The sequence below is a fragment of the Poecilia reticulata genome, linkage group LG9 (assembly GCF_000633615.1).
Source record: "Poecilia reticulata strain Guanapo linkage group LG9, Guppy_female_1.0+MT, whole genome shotgun sequence".
In the NCBI taxonomy this organism is placed as follows: domain Eukaryota; kingdom Metazoa; phylum Chordata; class Actinopteri; order Cyprinodontiformes; family Poeciliidae; genus Poecilia; species Poecilia reticulata.
The window spans coordinates 13,448,148-13,472,663 of record NC_024339.1 but is presented as its reverse complement, the minus strand read 5'-3'; the positions used below and the strand labels follow the sequence as shown (position 1 = coordinate 13,472,663).

The following is a 24,516-nucleotide window of genomic DNA, read 5'->3' as shown; positions in this document are numbered from 1 at the left end:
CGAATGTGTGTGTATGCGTGCTGACCACAGTGAAGTTGCAGGTGGCATCCCATCTTTCACTCTGGTCCCTCGCAACACGCACACATCCACACACACACACACACCTCTGTGTGAGCAAACCCTGTCCCTGTAATGAAGTTTAATGACTGTAACACTGTGCCAAAACAGAATGGGAGGGGTGGAAAAGGCACAGCGATATTACCTGGAACTATATTACCTCTCTTAAAGTCCGTAATGGTTACTGTACAAGAGAAATAACAGGATTGGCAAACTACAACAGCTGATGCAACAGCCTCAGTGCCTTGTGCCAAAGAAAATTAGAAAAGTCTGGTTATGAACTGCAGATGTAGAGAAAAAGAAAAACAGAATCTCAGCATAAAGCATTAAATTGGGAACCTATTAAATTTATATTTACCGAACAATGATTTTTACTTGCACAATCATAGGTTTTACTTTCCGAAAATAGCAAGTACGACTTGAGTGATTCTCAGCCAAAACAGCTGAGCATAGCATGATTCAAGATGAGAATGCTAGAAATATTCTGGTAAAAGATGTACCTACTTTAAGAAAACCAGTAAAAAAAAATAAAAAAATAAAGTTTGACTGTGAAGGCCAAATTGGAACTTTAGAACAAAATGTTTATGCCCTCATGTCAGATGAAAATTTGTAGCACAGGTAGTGCTTTTTTCCTAGACAAAAAAATGTAATTGGAAAAAAAAAGGTATTTCTGGACATCTCTTAAAGTAAAACTCAAGACCTGTGGAAATGTGATGTTTTCATTCATGGAACTAAAAAACCCAGCCATAAAGAATGCTGTAAAGTTCTTGTACGGTGCTTTATTAGTCTACTGATGAAGTATTTCCTTACATTTCACCTCCCTGCACTTTAGCAGCTACCCATTTCCTACAATCTTGACAATATTCAGATCAGATATTGTAATTTCCAGACTGCAAGGTGGAATTTTGAAAGGCTGAAGTGGTGTGTGATGAAAAGGGCAGCACAAACTCTGAGTGAGCCAAAAGTGTTGCTGAGAGAGAGAGAGAGAGAGAGAGAGAGAGAGAGAGAGAGAGAGAGAGAGAGAGAGAGAAAAAACCCACCCAGCAATAATGTGATTTAATTTCCTTTTAAGAGAAAATTCATTTTAAGAACAGAAATAAATAAAGGTCTGCTGTTGTTTCTGGTCACATAAGTGTTTTTGTGAGAGTTGTTGCAGTCTGTGATCATTTTCAGCTCTTTAGATGCAACCGTTTGATACTGAGCAGAATTCAGATTCTAACTTTCGCTTTTTCAACTTTCGCTAAAAGCAGCCGCATTAATGCCTCCTGCACATTTTCACCGCTTTTCCCACAAGCATTCATTTACTTTATTGGGATTTTGTGGTGATGGAGCAACACAAGTTAGTGCACAATAGGAAAATGGAAGGAAAATGATGCAATGTTTTCAGCCATCTTAAAAAGAAAAATCTGGAAAAACTGCTTTTGTGCATTTCTGTTTTCTCTCTCTGAGCTTCACACGCCTGTAGAGATAATTTTTAATAGATTTTTTTTCATATTCCTCAAGTGTTCTCATTTACACCGGGGTCAGTTCGATTCAGTTTGTTTACATGGCGTCAATTCACAACATGTCATCTGGAGGTACTTTACAAAACAAAGAAGAAGAAAAGATTGAATTGGATTTGAGCATATCTGTGTGATTCTCTCCATCCATCTTCCCATCAACTCTTATTAGTTTTCATGTCTCTAGGAAAACGCAGCATAATCCTGCCACCGCCATGTTTCACCTCGGAGGCGTTTTGGAGAAACAAAAGTGTCATTTTGGTACCAGAGTAACATATTTTGAAAACTATTTATAATTTTCCTCCCACTACAATTATGCACAACATTGTGTTGGTTTATCAAACTAGATTTCTTCAAAAAAAAAAAAAAAACATTGTTGTGACACAATGCGGAAAACGTAGGTATGTCACTTAAAAGTAGGGAAACTTTTGCAAGACACAAAATAATTTATTAGAGGTTGAGGAACTACTGAATAAGTGGAAAAGCAACTGTAAAATATAGGGCATTTTCTTTTCTTTTTAAAAAAATACTGCCTGTTACCTTTTATTTCTGAGAAGTTTCAATCCAGATTTAGACACTGATCGTTGCCAAGACAAAATGGCTCAAGCTGTCATGTCATGGTCTAACTTCTGATTGTTGTAATCATGCAAAACAGTATAAATATAACCCGAGATAGATTAGTTTATTCAAAAAAAAAAAAAATTTTCAGTCAACAGTAGGTGTTTCCATTACAAATGTGTGAGAAAATTTTTGCCAATATTTCTCTAATGTCTTTGCAACTGTGGTGTTTCCATTAAATAAGGAATCCAAATAAAAACACATGAATGAGTTTGTTCATGTGATAAGCCATTTAAAAAAATGCAACATTATCTTCCGTTTACTTCATGTCTTCTTTTTTTGGTGTGGTTTGCGCCAGTAGGAACATCCAGTTGTTGATCATGTGACTCATGTGATTCCATCGCAGATTAGCAAAATAAACCAACTTTGACATGGCGAANGAGAGAGAGAGAGAGAGAGAGAGAGAGAGAGAGAGAGAGAGAGAGAGAGAGAGAGAGAGAGCGCACACATCCTGAGTTTCCGTGGATGGACTTTGTAGAGTTTAAATATATAACATCGTTAGTCATGATTAGTTTAAAAATTTGAGTCACTTAGTGCAAGAATCTAACAGTGATGCTGTTTTATTCATAAATGTGTCTATGCCATGTATTCAAATTTTCAAACTAAGCTTCATCAATGTTAATGGCCAAGATAGATAAGCAACAAAAATGGAAACAAAAAAAATACATTTATATACCTTTCATAGCTTTCAAGATTTAAACTAGTTGTAAGTTTCTCAAACTATTATTAATTTAGATCGGAGCTCAAGTCTTTCTCTCCTGAAAAATGTTTTTATTTTATAACAACCAATTAATTCAAATGAGTACAGAAGTCCTAACTCCTAACAGCCTGATGGTTTAGTAGAACTAATTCTGGGCCGTCATTAAGTGACTGCATTTGTTTCTTTTTTATCCGCTGTAGACAGGAGGTCATCATTTGTATTCCAGTCGATGTCGTCTTGAGTTTGTAGATAAATTTGACTGTATTATGTTTGTTTGTGCATTTATGTTTATGAATAATTTAAGCTCTTCAAATGACTCAGAGGCAACAACAGGTACTAGTGGTTTTGATTGAATTAGTTCACTGAAACCAATTTCCTTCCATCAAAATGACCTCAAACTGCAAATAAGGCATTTTTCTTTGAGTGTTTTTGATAAATTCTGGTTATTTTGTTTAAAAAATGAACTAACACATTTCCCTAATTTTAAAGGTAACCTGAAAATATGCTTTCAGATCTTGGCAAAGTTCTGTGATTAGATTAGCAGCTGTTATTCACAGAGACAGTGATCAGAGTGACTTATATCAGCCGTATTAAATACGAATCATAGGCCTACATTCTGTTCTTTTCATTCTAATGCTATTTTATTGTTCTGTCATGTCGGATTTTGCTTCTATAAGTTATAAGCAAAAGTGGAAGATGGAGACAAACATTTATGGGGAAAACACAGGCAATGTTTTTTTTTTTCTTTTCTCTTTTTTTTTCTTTGGTCTCTCTTGTTGCTACTTTCTCCGGTCTTGGTAGTCGGTTTCTTGTCTTTAACCTTCAGAAAAAGATCCTTTTGATACCGAGCCCCAATGGAAAAAGTGTGGGGGTTTTAAAAGCAGTCTGTTCTATACACACCTTACTCATCTCACCAGTTCAAGTAGAACTTTTGTTTTCCCTATAATTTATTCCTTTCTTTATGCTACAGAGGCTCCCCTTTTTTTTACTTTGTAAAAAAGGCAGGAAATGTGGCTCTGTGACAAACATTATTCATCATTTTACCTTGCTGCCATTTCCCCTCGTTCCTCTATCACTTCCGTCTCCATCTATCTTATTTTACATCTGTCACTTCTCCAGAAGCGAACTCGTGTTTTTGCCCTCGGGCTGCAATGGTTGGCCAAGCCCAGTTGTTAACCAGCCACTTACACTCTTTCATCTCCACACATACACCGACTTTAAATTATGTCTGGCTGCCGGCCAAAGTTGCTAGGCAGACTTATTTACAGCCACTTCCCAACATCTGGTGGGTGTTAGCTCGCAACCTCAATGGTTGTTTAGCATCACAAAGTGGAACAAGCATCACAACCTGTATTATTAAGAAGTGTGCCATTAATTTCAGAAAAGAAGTAATGTTTTCTAATATTTCATTCCCACATGATTTTTCTGTTTTGCATCATTATTTCAAAGCCTCTTATGCATGGAGATGTAATAACAATTGGAAGGCAATAAATGAACCACAAATGCTGCTTTAGAAGCATGTAACAATATGAGGATGCATCAGTTGGTAGGAGAAGAGGGAATATTATTTTTAATCAAAAATGGATGTTTATCTGCCTTTTTCATCATAGTACATTGTAATGATAATAATGGCTACACTTATGTACATTTCTGTATTAAAACGCAAGTCTCATGAATTGTATTATAAAACTAAACGTAGTGGTAAACAAATCATTTTGCTCTTATGTATGCACATGTTTTTCTCTGTCCCACTGATTGCTTGTTCTGTTATCTATTTATTTTTTAAACCTGTTTGAAATAAATAAAGTGAGTTTGGATTGATGGAATCTAATCACTTGACTCTTATCTGAGAAAATTGCTATGTTAGGATAAGGCAGTTTCCTTCTCTGAACAAAGTTAAGTTTCTCCCCTGCTCCTTGCCTCCCTAGACAGGAAGGATTTTCAGCCTTAGCTGCTGCTCCTCTTTCTATCTGGGGAGGTTATACTGAACCTGAGGCTTCTGGGTCTTCAGCGCAGTATCTTAGCATCACTGTGGTTTCTCTCTTTCTATTCAGGATTGAATTGTTAACATGACCACAAAATAAGATATTTAATAAGTTTTTTGTTTTTTTTTTGAACTACAGGTATGAAAAATGGAACAAACAATTATTAGGAATTTTTAAACAGCCAAACACAAAATGACAAGTATGTGGAACAGAAACATTGCAAAGGAAAGTGAGAATATTTATTTTGTTAAGCTAAATGGCCTCCATGAGAAATTTAAGGATTTCTCAAGCATTCATATAATAATCAAAGCAACACTTTAGGTATGTTTTTGATAAGGAATTAACATTAGAACATTACATAAAGCTCAAAGTTGATTTTACATAATATCTGCAATTTAAATTCTTATATCTTAAGAATTTATTTCAAAACCTTACCAACTTCTAAGCTAACAGAATATAATGACAACTTCAAAATAAACTGGCATGAAACAACATGCAGAACTGTATGTTTTCACAATCTCATACAGTGTTTACTTTTAGATCAATTTAACTTTTTGTAAAGGTTTGTTGACTAAATGAAAAAAAGGGAACAAAGGAGACAACAGCTAAATTCAAAAAACAAATAAGTAGGGCAGTTTAAAAGTAAAATATAGATGGTTTATCTAACAAATTATCAGCAAAAATAGTTCTTTTTCCTGCCAGAATTAAAAATGCATAGTGTTTGTCTGTCTGTCTCAGGCTGTGTAAAAAGATTGACCAACAGTTTTTGTAAAAGAAATGAGAAAACAATAACTCTGGGACTGTAGATAAAATTTGATGCCATCTTTGCCTTTTCCTGCCTTTTGTCTTTCAAACAAAGACTGGACTAATATATTATATGGAAGGTCTTATCCAGTGAATATTTGATCAGAGCTTTTTGAAAAAAAAAAAAAAACTTTTAACGGTTATCTTGAAACTCTGAATTTTATCCGAAATATAATTTCACAGCTTTATTCATAATCATGTTCATCATAAAATGAATATATCTTATCCCTAAATGGATGACCTTATCTCTTTGATTTTCATGGTTTTTATTCATTTTTATTTCATACTGGTGTTAAATTCAGGTCTTTACAAGTTCTTTCAGAAAGTGACTGGGAAATTCAAGGTCAAGGACAAAAAGACAGCTATGACTGTCAGTTGTGATATATGGTCAAAAATGTTCAATATTACAGGGTCTTTTTGTAGATTTAATTGAAAATACATGAAATGATGGGGATGGAAGGAGAAAAGGTGTGCAACGTTTTAAACTCTCATTGCTAGAATCAAGTGTAAGTTGATGATTAATGGACTGAGGGTCACTATGTCGTTGTGACATCAGCATAGCTGTAAGCGTCCTTTATTTAGGAACAGGCCTTTTCTTTGAAAGGTATCTTTGTTCTAGTTGTGTGAGTGTGTATATATAATAGCCTAAGTCATGATATTTTCTTAATAGCTGGCTAAAGATAGACACAAGTAATTTTCCTCAAGTTTAAGTCAAACCTCAAGTGTTTGAGATGCAAGTCCAAGTGTAGACTCGAGTCTGATAGAAATAAATGATTTCTCATCTAGTCTGCAATGTTTTACATGAAGTCATGTACTGTTTACAATTGCTTTTTAATCTCGACATTTAATTCAACTTGCAAAGAACAATTTTGAGCAGCTATAACTTATTCTGAAAATTGTGAATTGCTAGTTATGTAAATGCACATTTGTGTTCAATGAAAAGTAATGGAGATTAACAAGCGTCCAGTTTCAAATCAAACCATTTGATCAGGAGAACACTTATATGACGTGTTAGTTGGAGAAACATGTGGCCATAATTATAAAGCCACAGCAAAGATAAACAGATTGTTTTGAAGGTTTAATGGCCCGAGGTCTGTGAACATCCTTGGCTAATAAATCAAGGACATCTTGTCACAGTAAAATGCGTGCAGCAGTGCATCATCTGTAAGAGCTGCAGTCTGTAGCTAATATACCAACCTGCTTTCACTCCTGATTATCAGGTGATTATTGTTAATGAGGCTCGAGTCCTAGACTACGATTCTGTCACAACCTAGGATTTAAGTCCAACTTGAGTCAAAACCCAAAACTTGGTAATCTCTCCTGTTGAAAGAATTGTAGTTTCACACGGCATGTCAAAAAAATGATGAAAAATAGTCTCTAGCTAATTCTGGGACAATAACTTTATAATTAATGTCATTTCTCTCTGTCAAATGAAAGTTAAAGGAAAATAAATCAAAACATAGTTGTCTCTGTGTGTATACAATACCTGGGAAAGTGTATGTGGACTGTAGGTAGAAATTGCCATTATGTTACCATTAGTGTTGAATTAGCCAGACATTATTTTAAACCCTGACTAAGAAATTAGCTAATAACTGTTCCAGGGGTAAAAGATATAAAAAGAAAAATCTGATTAACTCTACTTTTTAATTTGAATACACAAAAGTAAAATTTTGAAATGCATCAGGTGGAGAAATGTTTGTTTACCTCCATAAATAATGAACACACACTGGTACAGATATTGGATTAATTAAGTAGAAAAGCTCATAGTAAAAACATTTTGGGGTATTTTAGTCCCTAATTATCGGAGAGTGAAGCATCATTGACGTCTACTATAAGTTTGACTATTATAGTTTTCACCATGATAGAAGGTAAATAAAGAAATTAGATTAACTTCACAACCATCATCACTTAACTTTGCAAAGTGATGATTACCATTCCTCATGTTTTCCCAATAATGTTTAAAAGTAATTTTTAAAATAAAGTGGCTGATGCGTTATGGAAGGAGTGATAAAAAATATCTTCTCTCGTCAGGCCTTACGTTTAATTTGTATTTCTGCTGTACAAATCAATGGATAAAAGACATGAAATGAAGGATAAACAGGAATGAAAGCCAGATGATGGAAAGGGATGAGAGAGGGGTATGTTGACAAGGAAAAGAAAGCCAGATAAAGAGTCCCAGGGCAACAGAGCTAAAAGATGCAAGCTAAACTGAGGAGAAATGTGAAAAAGCCTGATACTGATAAAGACTCAGGAAACCGGGGGGGAAGGCAAGGAGGGAGGAGACTGTCAAAAGTGTAATAATCCTTCTCTGATCGGAGAATCAGATTACTTGCACTAGATTCCTGTAATTAACTGTTGAACATTAATCAGATTGGACTAATCAGATTAGAGCTGTAAACAGATTAATGAAGGATTACAAGGGCATGCTGTGCTAAGAAGTCATTTTTTTCATATGATGAGGTAAATGTCTGTCAAGCTTCCATCAAGCTATCTTACCTTTTAAAAAGGAAGGAACCAGAGGACATAAAGGGCAATGTTTGTCTGTGTTTAGTCAGTAAGTTGTATTTTTGTAATCCACAGTCCTAAAAATTCCTATTGACAAATTAGTAATAAAATAAAATTGTGATTAAAATAAAAAGGAATCATTTTCTTACCATATTCTTTCGATGTAATCAAAGATTTATAACCCATATTTTTCTTTGACACAAGCACAGAGGAGTTGAAATCTCATCTTACAAAGGAATTTAGAAATATTGAATTCCATTTCCATCCAGTCTTAAACCTATAGCTCACAATTTCTCCATGTTTGACAACAGGAAAAAATACAACGCGTCTCCTGTGGAAACGGAAGAAAATTGGTTTTGTTCTTGCAAGCCGGTAGCCATGTTAACGTAACATTTAAGTGATCCTTAACCTTTTAAATAAAGTCCTATCACAGCAGCACGAAGCAGTGGTGGCATTTTGTTCAAGTGGAAATCAATAGTCTGCAATTAGATGCTGTCAATGGAGAATGTGCCACACTACAACACAATGTAGCATTACAGAGATATTTATTTTACAAGTAACCTGTGAGAGTGTTGGTGCAAATGAAGTTTCTGAGCACATCTCACTCCATTTGCATCACATCCAGAAATGTACTTATACGCTGAACATCCTCAGGAAGAAGTGAACTGACATTTGCTTCATTTCTGCTCTTTTTGATAAATGTTTAAAATTCTGCTTACTCATTTGTAGTTATTCACATTTAGAGTTGCATTTAGCTTGTTAGCTTATAAACTAAAAAAGTTTATTTTAAAATAATTCTACAATTTTGCTAAGAGAACTGGATAAATAATTATAATAAAATACTATAATAATGTAATAAATTCAAGGTATAAACAACATGGACACCTGGGTCTCGACAAATGTGACCATAGGTGTAATGATTTTTTGCAATGTCAGCTTGTATTCAGGTTCTCTCAATTATCTGGAAATTTGCCGTTTTAATAAGATTGAACTTCATTTTACATTTTGTATGTAATAAACAAAAACAAAGCAGTACATCATTGTGAAATGGAAGAATAAATGACACAAGGTCATTAGTTTGAAAATTGTTTATTATAAGATACATAATTCTACAAATAAAAATCTAAAAGTGTTTCATTCATTGGTATTTTTAGTCAGTTATGTTGGAGATGGAATTGTTCTCGCTCGCGTTACCCTTTTTCTTCTTTACCATATTTATGGTAAAAAATCTTGTTGCTCTCTCTGCATCTTTAGTACCTCAAATGTTCTATGTACTTTCCTTACTGCTAATAGCTTGTGTGCATGTTTTTTGTTTCTTTTTTTATTTGAAGAGCAAACGTCTAATGACTGATTTAAAACCCGATGTTAACCTTTTTGGTCAGGCATGCTAGGTTGACGACACAATTATCTTTTTACCACTTTCAATTTGAGCTAATAAAATACCTTCAGCGGATGTTCTCTTCTGTGGGCTCCTTCACTTTTTGGTTCAGATTTTGTCCTCTTTTTCTTCCACTCCTTCACTGTCCTATCCACCTTTATCCATTTCTTTTTGCACAGCCCCTCAACATTTATCTCCATTAAGTCTTGTCTTGTCCTTCTGCCTTACTTGCTCTCAGTACTCGTATTCCCTTTCCTACCCACTCTTCTAGTTCTTTGTCCTTAAGCCCTTCCTCACTCCTTGTCTCTCCCTGTCATGTTCAGTCTTACTTTTTCCATCTTTTATTTTCCTGCCCTTTCTCTCCCCTTTACTTTTCAATGTCTGCCTCTATTTTTACTCTTCCTCCCATTTAAACTTAACTTCTGGAGATCATCAATATTGCAAAATAATTTCTTCCTTTGCAAATAATCTTTTTGTCCTGTATGCTACAAAGCATACTGCTTTGTTTCTCCTCTAAGTCGGTTGAAGCAGGAAGTCTTTCAGCTCTATAAGCAGCTTTTATAAGTTGGTCGACTAGCTGTGGATCACTGAAGGATAGAATTGAACGATAGCAAGGACCAGTGGATTTATCAATGGACCAAATTCACACTTAATAGAGTGCTGGTTGAAAGATGTTTCTTCAGATTTCTATTATCATTAACAACTACGATTGGTGACAATCTATAGAGTTTGATGCGCTAAATCCTTTCAAAGTGGTGCCGGTCACGTCATCAAGATAACGTTCTTCATGCTTTGAGAAAAATCATTTCATTTTAATATAAGGTTTACAATTCGTCCTAGTGTTTAGAAGAAGTGTTGGTCAAAGGTTTGTGTTTTGTTAGACCCAAAAATTTGGAAATCTGGAAAACCTTTATTTGGAAACTCCCCAAAATGATTCAAAGCGCCCAGCATCCGGCTCACTGGAGTCAGAGGATGTCTGTAAGCCACCAATAGTTCTGCACATCCTGCACCGTGCTCCTCTGTTTCTGCATGTGCTGCTCGACTTCCTCTCTGAGAGCCCTTTCCTTTATTTGTTCCAGCTTCTCCCTCAGTTGTAGGATGACCATTTGAAATTGCTCTTCACACTTCTCTGCTTGTACAGATTGTACCAGTTGCACACAAAAAGACCTTATGTCTGGAGTTAGAATTCAAACTGTTTTCAAAGTTCTCATTCCAACGTCATATTATTTCCCTACTGGATGTTTCATATTAATTTTACACATCAGAAATGTCACAGAACCTTGCAGAGGTTGGAATACTCCCTGATTGTGTCATATTAACCCCTTAGATGCCCAAATTTATATCTAATTGCACATTGATTATGTATAGAACGTTTAATCTTACCGTGTTGATTATTTTATAGATATTGCTGTTGCTCAAACAAGACTAAACTGAGTAAAACAGTTTTTTTTTGGTTTGGTGTTGTCTGACCTTTGTTCTACATGTTTTCTGTGTCCCCTACATCACTTGCTGCTAACCATAAATGGGTTCCTATTATTATTATTATTATTATTATTATTATTATTATTATTTTCCAACAGTGACTTTGTTCTTGTCACAAGAGCGATCTGTGAGGGTGATTTCTTGCATACATAAATTTAAATATATTTGCATGACACAAAAAACTTTTGCTTTTCTTCCACTTCAGTCATATGCATCACTATTAATATACAAAAATGAAGACGGGTAGTGAAAACACTGAAAAACAACTGTTTTATGAAATCACTTGGAAATAACATCCTCAACTGATAAATAAAATGGTTACGTTATCTGTGGAAAGAAAAGAAGAACATTAAATTCATCTTCTTTATTTCAACAAAGTTTTATGTTTGAACTTCTGTGAATCTGTTTCAACCATTCAGGAAATGACATAGAAACTTTTAAATATGATTTCCAGATGCCTGCCTTCGTTTACATCCTGTCTCTTTCCTCCATATGCTTAAAAAGAGACTCACAGAGTCGGCCGACGTTGGCCAATGATTTGTTTTAAATCAAGGAAATATCTGTAGCAGTGGCACGGCATCTTTTCTGTTCGTTAGGCACTCCTTTTGAAAAAATATCATTCTACAGACGAAAGGGAAATAGCTGGGAGGGTTTAAAGACAAGCTGAGGACAGTGAAGCCATATATAAAGATGCAAAGAGAAATATAAGAAAAAACTCTTTTTGATATAATACGAAAAGGGAGAATACTGGATCCAACCCAGCATGTTGGAAAAGCTGTGATGGGGGTTAGGAACAGAGGAGCAAAGTGTTGGTCAGAGCATAGCTTGGGAGATGTGAATTCTTTGACCCAGTGACAAGGACATAAATCAAAACCTGGTGTAAATGCGTGTGGCAGTATTGGGAATTTTGAAACATAGGGTAGGCAAAATCCAATAGGTAACTCTTAGACAAAAAACGAAAACAGAATCAATCACTGTAAGAAAACCTTTTTTTTCAGAAGACCATTATTCAGAAATCTAATTTAAGTTTGAAAACCTGAGATATCCTCAAACCGCTGAGCTCTGATTTACTCAAACAGTGATGCAAAAAAATGATCATTCCAATGATTTCCAATGGTGGTTGATTTTTAAACCAGCTAACATGTAAATAAATACAAATATGTTTAAGTTCTCCTTGTACCGAGAGATTAGTTACTTTTTTGCACACTTAGTTCTGTGCATTCTGTCTGACAAATATGTAAAATATTTCAGGTGAGGCTCAAAATAATCAATTAGTCGCGTTTCTCCGAGCTGGAGGATACAGATGAAACGGTGTTTTCTTTCAGATGTAGGAAATCGAACAGCACTTGGAAGGGAACCAGAAGAAGAAGTGGAGGAATTATATCAAGAACTCATTGAAACTCCTTAGTCAGCATCTCCACATTAACCAGCTGTTGAGTTGCTCAAGAGCCCATGGTAGTCTCCACCAGTTTGTTCTTTTATCTTTCCATTACTGCATTGGGTGCTGAAGTAGACATTAAATACATCCATATTAATATCTGGCAGAAGACCCACAGCTTTGTCAAATAATGGTAACCACTCTGATAATATTGCTGCTTCACACCTTTATTTCCATAACTAGTTATGGAAGAGTACTCTTCCACAACAGCTGTGCTTATCTTTATTTAGAGTCTGCTTAAAAATCATAAGTGGAAGATTAAAAAGAGACACAACTTTCATTTTTTTGCAACAAGAGATAAGATGTGTGGAATGTAAACAATATGTTAAGACTTTATATTTTAATTTACAGTTCATTTTTTAAAATTTAAATTATGTTTTCAGCACAAAATCAACAAGTGCTGGTTTACTCATACGGATTTCAAACTCAAACTTTCTTTCACTTTAAGTGGAGGAGTGTGCAGTCCCTTGTTTCTTCATTTTATTTTGCACCTCCAATAGTTTATCTGTAATGTTATGTCCACCAAATCTGAAATCTTTTAAATTCTGGTATATCTTTTTATTAAATTTCCAACATGCACCTATTTTAAATTCATTTGTGGCTCCATCAGACAACATCAGTCACCTTTTTCATTACATGCGTTTTTGATATTACTCTGGAGGAACTAAAGCCCAACTCAGTGGGTGTGAAACAAAGACAGTGCACATTTGAAATATTAGGTTTCCCCTTTTAATGCTGAAAAAAATACAATTAGCACCTGAAAGAAAAGTCTGGGCAGAATTATAGCAAGCCAGACAATGGAAGAATGAGAACCCACCAAAATAAACTCATGATGAATGCACTGCTCAGAAATAGAAACCTCATCCCTCTTTCATCTCATCTCTTCTCACTAGTTTTTCCTTTCTTTCCTTCTGTCTTTTTTTCTCTTTCTTTGTTCCATGATTAAAAAAAAACATCTCTGTCTTGTTGTTTCTCTCTTCAACTCTCCCCTTCTCTCAGATAGACTGCCATCTTTGAAACCAATAGTGTTCATACTTCACCAAAACATCATCTGTGATGGATTTACTTTCTAGACTGTCACAGCACGCAAAACCAAACTGCTGCTTTGAACTTTCCTTGTCAAATACTTTTCAAATCTGAACATTTTAAGTGTAGATCAACACTTTYTTGTTTGTTTGTTTGTTTTTTGGTTGGTTGTTGCCCTCTTTCTCATGCTTAGAATACCTTTGCTTGATAAGGAGAATTTGAAGGGGATAGAACAAAAAAAATTACAAAAATKTTTAGGGTTCCATCCATCCATTTTCTTACACCCTTGTCCCTTAGTGGGGTCGGGAGGGTTGCTGGTGCCTATCTTCAGCTAAACTCAAATTTCAAAACATTCATAATTCATGAGTACAAAATCGTCAAACAAGTTAATGTCATTTACATCTTTGTTCAAGTCTGGCATTTATATTGGTCAGTCTGAATACTAACTCACCGATTTCAATATATCTGTAACCTGAGATTTTTCTACCTTACAGAATTTGTTTGTGAGCTTGTAATGTATCGTTCCAGAGACATTTCATTACATTCCTCTTTACAGAATGCTGATTTTACACACTTGAATCAGACGCATCGAGACCATATGACAAAGCAACCCTTAATGTGTGCATATGTGTTTATCACTTTAATAAAATGTCATATTAATGACTTTAATATGATCTAATATCTTACCAACACAATATCAAGCAACACTGATGCTGTTATCACATCTTGGTATCTTTCCTCCCGACAAGACCCATCTGGCTTTGCTCTTGCTGTCTTTCTTTCTTTCTTTCTTTCTTTCTCTTCCTGTCCTGCACGCTTCAGTGTGTTTTGATTACTGGCCGTGTGTGAGCGTGTCTGCACTTGGAAATAGAGCAGGATGGGCATTTTTTGGGGGGGAAAGAAGGATCACAGATGGGCCTTGTCAAATCTCTGTACATCTGGCTTTATTCCTGTCCAATTTCACCCTCACACACAAACACACATACACACACACACACACACCCACACGCGCACACACGCACAGTCACTCTCTCACACACACTTTTAGGTTTATGTTCAGTAAACTTTCTTGATTGTGAGCAGCCTTCCAAAGGAACACATATGTGCGCTTTCAGACTTTTAAATGTCTAGCAGACGCATTTTTATGCATGCATGTTCAGGAGGACTGGAGTGCTCAGAAATCCACTTGGACACACACAGTCAGTGAGTCTGTGTGTGCAGCAGGGCACAGCGGGTATGGACTCCTGTTGTGTTTTGTGGTTGCCAAAGTAATGATGCCAGAGAAACTGGACTTTGCCAGTTTTAATTGTAGCCAAAGACATACCATTGTAAGGATGATAGAGTGCCAACTCTGACTTGTAACACAGCGCCCCCTATTGAGCCAGTGGCTGTAGTTACTGGGAACATTTCAGTTTCCTTCAATGTAGATTATTATTAAACAGAGTTAAAAAGTAGCACTTGTTTTTATGAATTAACACGTTCACCTTGCATTTGTGAAATGCAATCAATAGTCATAGTAAAAGTTCCTTTGATTTTTTTTTTCTTTTCAGACAAAAATAGCTGAAAATGAATAAACATTAAGAAAACATTAATAAATGAAAACAATGTCTAGTATTTCATCGTGTTTTAGACTCTATTCAAGGGTCAAGTTGAATAGAGTCTATTCAACTTTTCATGCAGAGCTTTTTCATGCCTGCATGAAAAAGCTCTGCATGTGTGTGTCAGGTGCTCAAGGTCTCTGTTCAGGACTCTGACATATGCTTCCGAGGATTCCTGTGGATATAGAAACATCCATGCAGACACCTCAAGGACACCCATAATGATGGAAAATGAATGAGGGAAGAAAACACAGAGCTTGCAAAACCTAATGTGCTGATGGGTTGTGACCACATGATCTATGGTCGGTGATTATTTTAAGCCTCACATGGAAATTCTTCAGCCTCCAGGGATAATGTTCTCTTCAACCAAAAGTAGCAGCAGGTATGTGTCTGTATACAAGGACTTCAAAAAGATATGCAAAACTAGTCTCCAAAGTTTTGGAAGCATTGAGCTGCTATGTTTCCAAAGAATAAAATAAAGTCATATCCCATGATAACATGCAAAGTATATTTTATGGAAATCTTTCATATATAGAATAGAATGGGAAAAAAATTTAAATATCCTTGGTCCGTTGGTGGGGATTTCAGGAGTACCAGCAGCAAAGTGACAGGCAAGTGGAAGCATGCAGATTCACACAATGGTAAAAATATAAAAACAAAAACAGTAGACTATACAGTAAGACCAAATTTACAGTATAAGAAAAAATCTGTACAGTTTAGATTTAAAGAACGAATGGGATGACTTAAGATTTTTCACATTATGCATTTATATTTGAGCATAAAAGCAGATTATTTTCAAGAAATGAAAGAACTTTGCAAGTAACAGCAGGAATGCAAACCTACCAAGTTTCAACTTGTTTGTAAAAGTGCTGGTTTTCTGCTGGGAAGAAGAATCCATGATGATGCTCCTCTTTGCACGTAGGATGCAACAGTCTGTCACTAGAAGATCCCTCCTGTTCTGCAGCACCTTCACGCATGTTCGGAGTCAGGAGGAGGTGTCCCTCACTACCTGAAGGTGCATCGCAGGACCTCTCTTAGAGGGACATTACTTGACATGGTGGGAGTTTCACTCCCAGATGGGAAAGTAAACAGAAGTTTAGGAAAGCAATAAGTAACTTGGAATACCACAGGCAAATGGCAACCATGAACAGATCAAGAGGCAAGCAGCAACATCCAAAGATCAGCAATAACTAAGACATGTTGTGAGAAATCAGCTCAATGGGAAGAACAAGGTCCAGGCAATCAACAGCCTGCCTAGTTAGCAATCAGACATCCTGCTGGGATAATTAGGTGCCCAAATGAGGAAATTCAGACCACAGAAAAAAAACAGGAAAATATTGGGAAGATGGCCCAAAGGGATGAAGTGCTCAGTGAATGTGTCATATTTGGAAGCTGGAATAGAGGAACAATCCTTGAAGGAAAATCTTGAAACCAATGTATTCTTTTCCCGCCAAAATGTTGGCAGGCAACGGAAACATGGAACACAAATTAGCTGATAGATTGTACAGGAACATCTGTAGATCTCAGGTCAACGTGCCAAAGAATCACCATACAAGGATCTTATCTCAGCTTAGATCATGTTGGACTTCAAAATACAAACCGACAAAATGTTAATGGCCAACCAACTACACATTGTGATTATTGATAACCAGATAGAAGCTGCGGTGATTGATTTGTCCATGCTACACGATGGAAAGATCAGGAACAAAGGAAGATGAAAAAATGGCCCAATACCAAGTGAGCAAGATTTGAGTTGGGACTCTGGTCAGGCCATGCCATACTTCTAGTCAGAACAAGAATTAAGATTATTTAAAAGCTTAGTCTGACAGGGCTACAGATAATAATGGGGTTATCTGCGTTTTTTAAGTTTTTTGTATCATGACAAATGTGTGTAATTTTAATACTTGAAAAATTATGCTGTTAGATTTTTTCAAATGTTTTCTCACATTACAAGAACTCTTTAGTAACTGTTTAACTGAAACTTTTAACTTTTCAGCTCCTTATGCTGTACTGTTTTTTTTTCTTATGCTGTGCAGTTTTTTTTTTCTTCTTGCCAGTCATCTTAAAGTTCAGTCAAAAGTTTTATTCATGCGCTGCTTCAAGCCCATTTACTAAGACTGTGGACTGGAGTGTAATTTTTGGTGAGTCATGTGCAGCCACCTCGTACAACATAGAAATGCCAAAACCACCACCAGTTATCCAAATTGACATCTTTGAGCAAATTTTCACAGACATTTTACCATCTTTTTCTCTCTCTCACCCTGTACTTGTCTCCTACTTCCTCTGGGTCTGTCGTCTTTCCCCTATTCTGTTACTTGCTTGCAGTCTGACGTTCCTTCTGCTTGTCTCCTCAACTTTAAACTTATCCCTCCGTGCCCAGGCACCGTAACCAAAAAACCTGCTTACTCATTTTTACACAGAGGTAGCGGTTTATTCCGCTGCTCTTGTTTTTTGTGAAGTCGCCTCAGTATGAATTGCCCCAGACAGCGCTACTCTGTCCCACCCTCATTATATTTTCACACTCTGCTTCCCAAGGACACATAAAAATACAGTCATGCAATTTCCCTCACAAACTTCTCATTTTGCATGTGCATTTTCTTTGTTTCACTACAATTGGAGTAGAAACTTCATTTCTGTTCATTATTTAAGAAGATAATAGATTTGCAATGTTAAATAAGTGTTGAAAACATTTAAATCTCTTTTTACAGTATGTTGAATTATTATAAATGGCAGGCGTGCAGCCATTCATTTTAATACAACTTCCTACATTTACATCACCTAATTTTTTTCTTCTGTGTTTAATCACCTGTGTTTGATGTAGCTGTATGAAGTGGTTTGGAGCTGTGACAGCTGACAGACACAGGTGTAGATAAATCACAGTACTGCAGCACAATCATGTAACCTATTCTTTGTCATCGGTTTAGTATTATTATAATAGTTGCCCATAAACCATTTAGAAAATAGTTTGCTTTTAGCATTTTAAAGAACAGTAATAAAGCTCATTGCACCTTTCATTCAGTTTTTCACACCTACATTTTCTCTTTTGTAGCATTGAGTAACTCTGTAGAGCTAAAGGATTTACTTGTTTTGTCAATTTTTTTTATCTATAAATATGCAGAGCAGTCGACATTTTTAACATTACAAGGGAGAAACGGACCTTGACGTGTCCGTTTGACCCAGACACTTCCATGCCTTAATGCCATGTTTAAAAATGCATCACCTTAATAATATAAAGATAATTCTATACATTTGGGTTTGGCAATTAGGCGCCAACTTTACAGTTACATGTTTATGCTGCTCAAAGTGTGAGAGTCTGACGCAAATCTGACAATATGTCTTCTAGCATTGGCATTGAAATAGGAGACGAATCCTGGAGTGGTGAAGAGGTTGCAGACAGAGAGAAGTAGCAGCGGGACTAAAGGACAAAGGGAACGTACAGATTAAATAGGCAACAAAAATTGATAAAGCACATCTGTGAAGATCACATGTGAAACTGCGGCACAGCTGGAGTTGCCTGAACTAGCTTGAAGGCACCTCAATTTTATACTACAGGAGAAGAATCCCATTCTCCTTTTGTGGAGTAAAGCTGCCATGGCTGTGCTAAACAGACACGCAGTCTGGTGTTTGCCAAGCTGTCAATAATGCAAAGAAAAACAGATACAACTACAATTGTTTTTTGCACTCAAAACAGTCGCTTTTGTATTAGTGATTAATTTTGCAGTACTAGTGAATATACTTTGATGGAAACATATCCTAAAAATTGCATTTAATTCCTTTTTTCAACATGATTGAAATGGAAAAAAGACAAAGAATACACATTGAAATGTACAAAAATCAGATTTCAGTAAAATGAAAAATACAAACAGGCAATATGTCATTTATATATATATATGCCCATAGAATTGGTGTTAAAACTTGTGATGCTTTAATGCAAGCTGTGAGGTTTAGTCGATACCTCATGGACACAACTGTGAGCTTGTTTGTATCAAAATGTCTCTGTGATGGAAAAAGTGTTAAAGACGCTCCATGCATTATGGCCTTTGTGTGTGTCAGTGAGTGGAGGTGCTTGTGTGAAAGAAGCTGATATATGTGTGCATGTGTTTATGTCGGAGTGTGAATAAACTAAAAATTCATTGCAATGGTCATTAAGGATGGATTTATGCAATGTCAATTTTATGTGAATAAATTATTTTCTGCTCTGCTGAACAAAGAACACACAAAGCCAGGTTCCACCAACAACTTTAAGTATAATAATGGTCAAATTATTGTTTGACCTTTTGATGCTGTTCCGCTCTTCTGTTTTTTTAACTTTCGTCCTCTGTCAATTTTTCTCTTCAGTGTCTGACAGCTCGTTAGGAGCAGCAGGGGGTGGACCGGGCGCAGGGCCGGACTTTTCCCAGCCTCGTTTCTTCTCTTCCCTCCCGACCTATCTCCCAGTCCAATGCCAGCTAAGCGGCACTGACTCTGCCTTCTTTCTGCGGGAAGCTAATCAGGAGGTCATGCGAAATGGCAGTCTGTCATCGCGGACTGAGCCGTTCTTTCTTCACCAGCTGGAGCCAGGCGTTGCTCCACAGTCCCAGCCGAGTGTCAATTGCAGCTATGGAAATCTGAGCATTGAGCAAATGATCCCAACGGAGCTCCTTCAAGGTCCTCAGCCACATTTGCTGACCTCAGTCAGTCAGGTGACGACGAACTGGAGGATCAAAGGTCAAGTGGTGGTCCCTAAAGTGGGGTCAACAAGACCATGGATTCAGGTACATCCCAATTGGTTTCATCACTTCTTTGGTTTTTGTATTTGTCACAGCTCGCATTTATGAAGACAAAAGTTGTTTGTTTTTTTTTAAGTTGTTTTCTTAAAAAATTCAGAACAAGTTGTACATTAATAGAGAACATAATTTTCTGAGTTCTCTCTATAAGTATTATTTGCAAATTTTAGGTATTGCATGTACTATCTAGGATTTCTTTGCTTAAAAAAAAAAAAAAAAACTTTTGTGGTTGAATCTCAAATTGGCCAATCAGTAAACGGAAGAAACGTGAACAATGGCATCGATTTTCGGCGCCGTTTTACAATTTTAGTCTGCCTGGGATTGTAGGTCGGCAATGGCAGCAGAGGAAGTGAATGAAGCCGTTCAGTCTGTGTTATATAAATATTGAATTAACACTGCCATCTTGTTCGGCTCAACGTCGAACTGGCTCATTGCATACATCATAGCTGTTTACCCTATTACCCAATCAGTTGTATAGCTGATTGGGTAATCAATTCACCCAATCAATTAGTGATCGGGTGAAATTTAAAACTTCGATAGAGTCCATACCTCCAGCAAACAACTGTTTCTCAACAGCTGGTGGTCCAGACCCTCTGTGCAAAACAAAAGCGTAGAACCAGTGGTTTGTTTTTACCACAGCACTTCATTCCGGGGTATCTTAAGGTGTTACCTTGATAATTAATTCAGAAGTTCACTGATTTTAAAATAGTTTCTATAGAAACTAAACACTTATCGAAGAAATTGCTCCTTCAGTTCTGATTACAGCGATGTAAACATACTTGATTTCGAAAAAGCACATATCCATTCTGTAAAGAACTATCAGTCCTGCAGGAGTTGAGTTTTTTTATGCTTTTGAAGGAAAACCAACAAAATATACAACATGGTGAAAAATGTAACTCCAGGTATAATCAAGAAAAGTGGACTCTGACTGAAGAGAGACATTATCTACAGAAATGTTTTGGGTGTTTGGTTTTTGTATTCTGGTATTGATGTATTTACCTTTACTATCTTAATCTACTCACTTTAATGTTACATGCATTCATTTTGTCTATAGGTACTATTTTATCTGATTGGACGGCGCTGGGATGAGCCTGACCCGCTTCCTAGGTCCATTCTCCCATGTGTCCGCGCCTTGGCTGTACGTGACATCAATGAACCAGCGCCTTCAGCAGGCTGCCGTCTCATGGGGCCATCTGGCATCTGTGTGGTCCGTCTGGAGATCCCACCAGCTTGGTTTACACCATCACAAGTGAGAAAAAGACCTCCCGAAGTGTCTCTACCATCAGTGGATGTGTACTACTCAATCATACCAGTGGAAGGGGCTGGTCAAGACTGTCCATCCATTGTAAATGAGCCATGGAAAGCTCAGAGTTCAAATGTTGGACCTCTTGGAGGCCTGGGGATTGGCCTTGGAGGACAGTGGGGTACTTTGGATGACGGAGGGCTTCAGGACATGATGAAAGCTGGTACTGTGGAGATGAGCATCGGCCCAGTTTCTGCTAAGGGAGAAAGACTGCAATTAGATGAGAACCTGGAGGTACTTGTACCACCAAGTCCGCTTCGACTTGGCAGAACAGTGGCATTTGGCATATACATGAAGACAGATTCAAACCTGGAACACTTCACATTGAGGTAAGAAAGTAAATCTTTTGTAGAACATATTTGCTTAAACTGGTTAGAATTTTTGTCTATTTTTGTCTATTTGTTTCTGTTTGTTTGTGGCTTCACTATATCGACCTACTCGTCTCCTGCATATGTGCCATGTTTAATTTCTCAATGCTGCCACCTCCCAAAGTTGATGGCTGTCACCTTTGTTTGCTCGACTTTTACCAGAAGTCAGCAACGCAAATAGTAACTTTGCAAGTATTTATGGCAGATCCAACAGAAACGGAGACGCAGAAGTCAAAAACAGAACAGGAAAAGTGCAACTGGGACTGAATGAAAACTGAAAAGACGAAGAAAGAAAAGAATGAGTATAAAATTAGAGAATCTGGGTTACAGAAACCAGAGGGCAGTACCCTTAATGGGTCTCAGGTGCGCTTTAAAAAGCCAGAGTACATGAGGTTTTGACAGAGGCCGAATATCTGTGTTCGCCTTATCCCTTTAGACAGCTCTTTTGTTCTGAGACAATAAGTTCACAACCACTGATCTAGAGTAAGCATGCATATCTTATTCTATCTATTCTGCCTCATTTCAATGACTTCAGGGATTTTAGGCTGTCAAGTGACAGATGTGCAAATGCATCATTCTACCCAGCAAATAGCTGAGTGCCTGGATCCATCATACAGTAGAGATAATACTTTTCATGCAGTAAGTTATAGTAACAAAATTTTAAACATTGTTGTATTGGTTGATGGTACTAATCCCAGTTTGTTTGTACATTTAGAAAACCACTGTGAATAAGGGTATATTTTTCTTATGTTGTGAGCCTTACATTATGAAAGAGAAGCTACATTTGTGTTAATAATGAATGTGATGTTATTTCAGGGAATTTCGGGTGGATTTTCACTGTTCTATAGGTCAACACATTTTTTTTTACTTCTATCTAAAGGTTTTCCTGCTCATTTTGGCCATACTTAAACTTGGGGAAATCTTAAGAAAAATTCTGACATATGACCACATGTTTTCTTGTACTTTTTAACAGAATTTATCAATACCAAACACCACAGAAGTGCAGGAACTTCATTTGAAAGTGGGAGCCTGAAAGTGGATTTTCATTAACTTAAGTGAAGTCACACCTCAACAGCTGTGACAAACCTAACATGAATCAATAGGGTACTGATTACACACACTCAAAGAAATCAAAAACAGGCTGGGCCCAGTAAAGTGTTCACTAAGCATTAACTGAATGTGCTAATATGGATAAGAGGCCTGAGACTGGCAGTAAGCAAAGTTGTGAATCAGATTATTGATCAAGTGTTTTACTTTTTTTACACCTCTTGATGTCGTAGCACCTGAATATATAGTCCTCCCCACTCACTGGAGTTGAGTGGGCTATTGTTACTGTGCTATACAATTTAAACAAAGACTACCATGGTCAGTTAGGGCCATTTATTGATGATTATACTAGCTTTGACACCAAAGGAAACTTTGTTCCAGCTATAATAATTATCAGATTCATTTATTTCATGTTTGCTGTGTCCCCTACATGACTTGTGAGAATCTGCAGACATGACTTCTTATGGCTTTCCTATACAAAATGCTTTCCTTTCGCCACTTATCTGTAAAGAATAGATTTGTGGAGCGCACAACTATCCTGAAGACATTAGTTGAACTGTATTTTATTTAATAAAAAAAATGGAGAGAGAGAGAGTATTCCCCTTTTTATACATTTCACCATAATGCACTATGTTGTGGGGGTCAATAAAATACCCTGAAGTTTGTTTGTGAGATAACAAGACGCTGAAAAGTTAATTTAGGGTGTGAATACTTTTGAGACTCTCTGTGTAAGGTTTACATGAAAGGAACTTCATGACAATGTTTCTGCCTCCATCCATGTTCACTTAAAAGAACCAAGGAAGTTGGACAACTTATTTCTTCTTTAAATGGCTTACAAGTGCTGCACCTCTATGGTATATCCGGTATGTTTTTTAGTGACCTAAGGCTGACTATATGGAGCCAACAACCTTTCATTCAACAGCTTTGTTCTAGCATATCATCTCTGCCAGGTGGAAATGTGATTAAGGGAGCAGAGAAAGCAGGTTACCATAATGAAAATCACTGAGTGACATTTTTCTAATTAAGTAAGAATTTGGTTACGCATTGTTGTCTGTGATTACTGTTTTGATTGGAAATTTGAGAACAATTAAAACAATGAGAAGTTTCAATGTACTAGGGGTATTATCCAAGATAAAGGAAGCATCTTTATTAATGTGACTAAGTCATTTAAAAGTACATTGGAAATGGGGATTAATCAGCATTTCTTTTTGTTCAACAACTCTTCAGGTCATGAGAGTGTGATTACACTTTGGTGCACAATGTTTTACTACTTGGTGACATACACAAATATACCCACAGACAAAGAGGGAAAATAAATTATCTAGTATTCAGCCTACTTTATCTTTGTACACATGTTCTTGCCATGTACACACACGTCAAAATTGCACATGCATGTTTGCTATACATAAAAGTCCTGTATGCATGAAACAGTTGCACACGCACATATATTTTGCACTTACTTAAATGGACGGATGCATATAGAAATTAAAAGGTCACCTCTTTCATTGACTTGCAAATGTGTCATCTTTATTGTTCACTTCATATATGATTTCTAGATTTATATGTCTGAAACCAGAAATCAGATCTTCTTTCCTGTTTTTGGTCAGTTTGAATTACCAGTTTCCATTCGCTAACTGCCAGAAATGTAGCTGGATTCCATTTTTGTGCATTTAAATAAAAGTGCAAAGGCTAATTTTCAAACGTTCTAAATATTTATCCTTTTTCATTGTGAGTTAAGCTTTGTCTGTACATGTTTGCATTTTTTTACCTGCAATTCTTGCCCCCTGCCTGTGCATGCAACCTGATGGATAATCTTCTGTGTCAGAAGCACAGTTAGACATGTAATAAGGCTTAAGTGGATCTCATTTGTGTGCAATAGTTTTGTGCATGCGTATATTTATGTGTGTGAGACATAATAAGCCTTAAGTGTGCTCCATTACAC

At 36.5% G+C, this 24,516-nt stretch overlaps 1 protein-coding gene across 1 annotated transcript in view; it reads left to right on the top strand.

Annotated features, from left to right (window-relative positions):
* Window positions 1-24,516, top strand: part of LOC103469947 (transmembrane protein 132B) — a 243,143-nt gene that overhangs the window by 87,802 nt on the left and 130,825 nt on the right. The window contains exons 4-5 of the mRNA XM_008418032.2: window positions 19,429-19,844; window positions 20,911-21,488. Of these exons, the coding sequence (XP_008416254.1) occupies window positions 19,429-19,844; window positions 20,911-21,488 (994 nt within the window). The remainder of the gene's footprint in view (window positions 1-19,428; window positions 19,845-20,910; window positions 21,489-24,516) is intronic.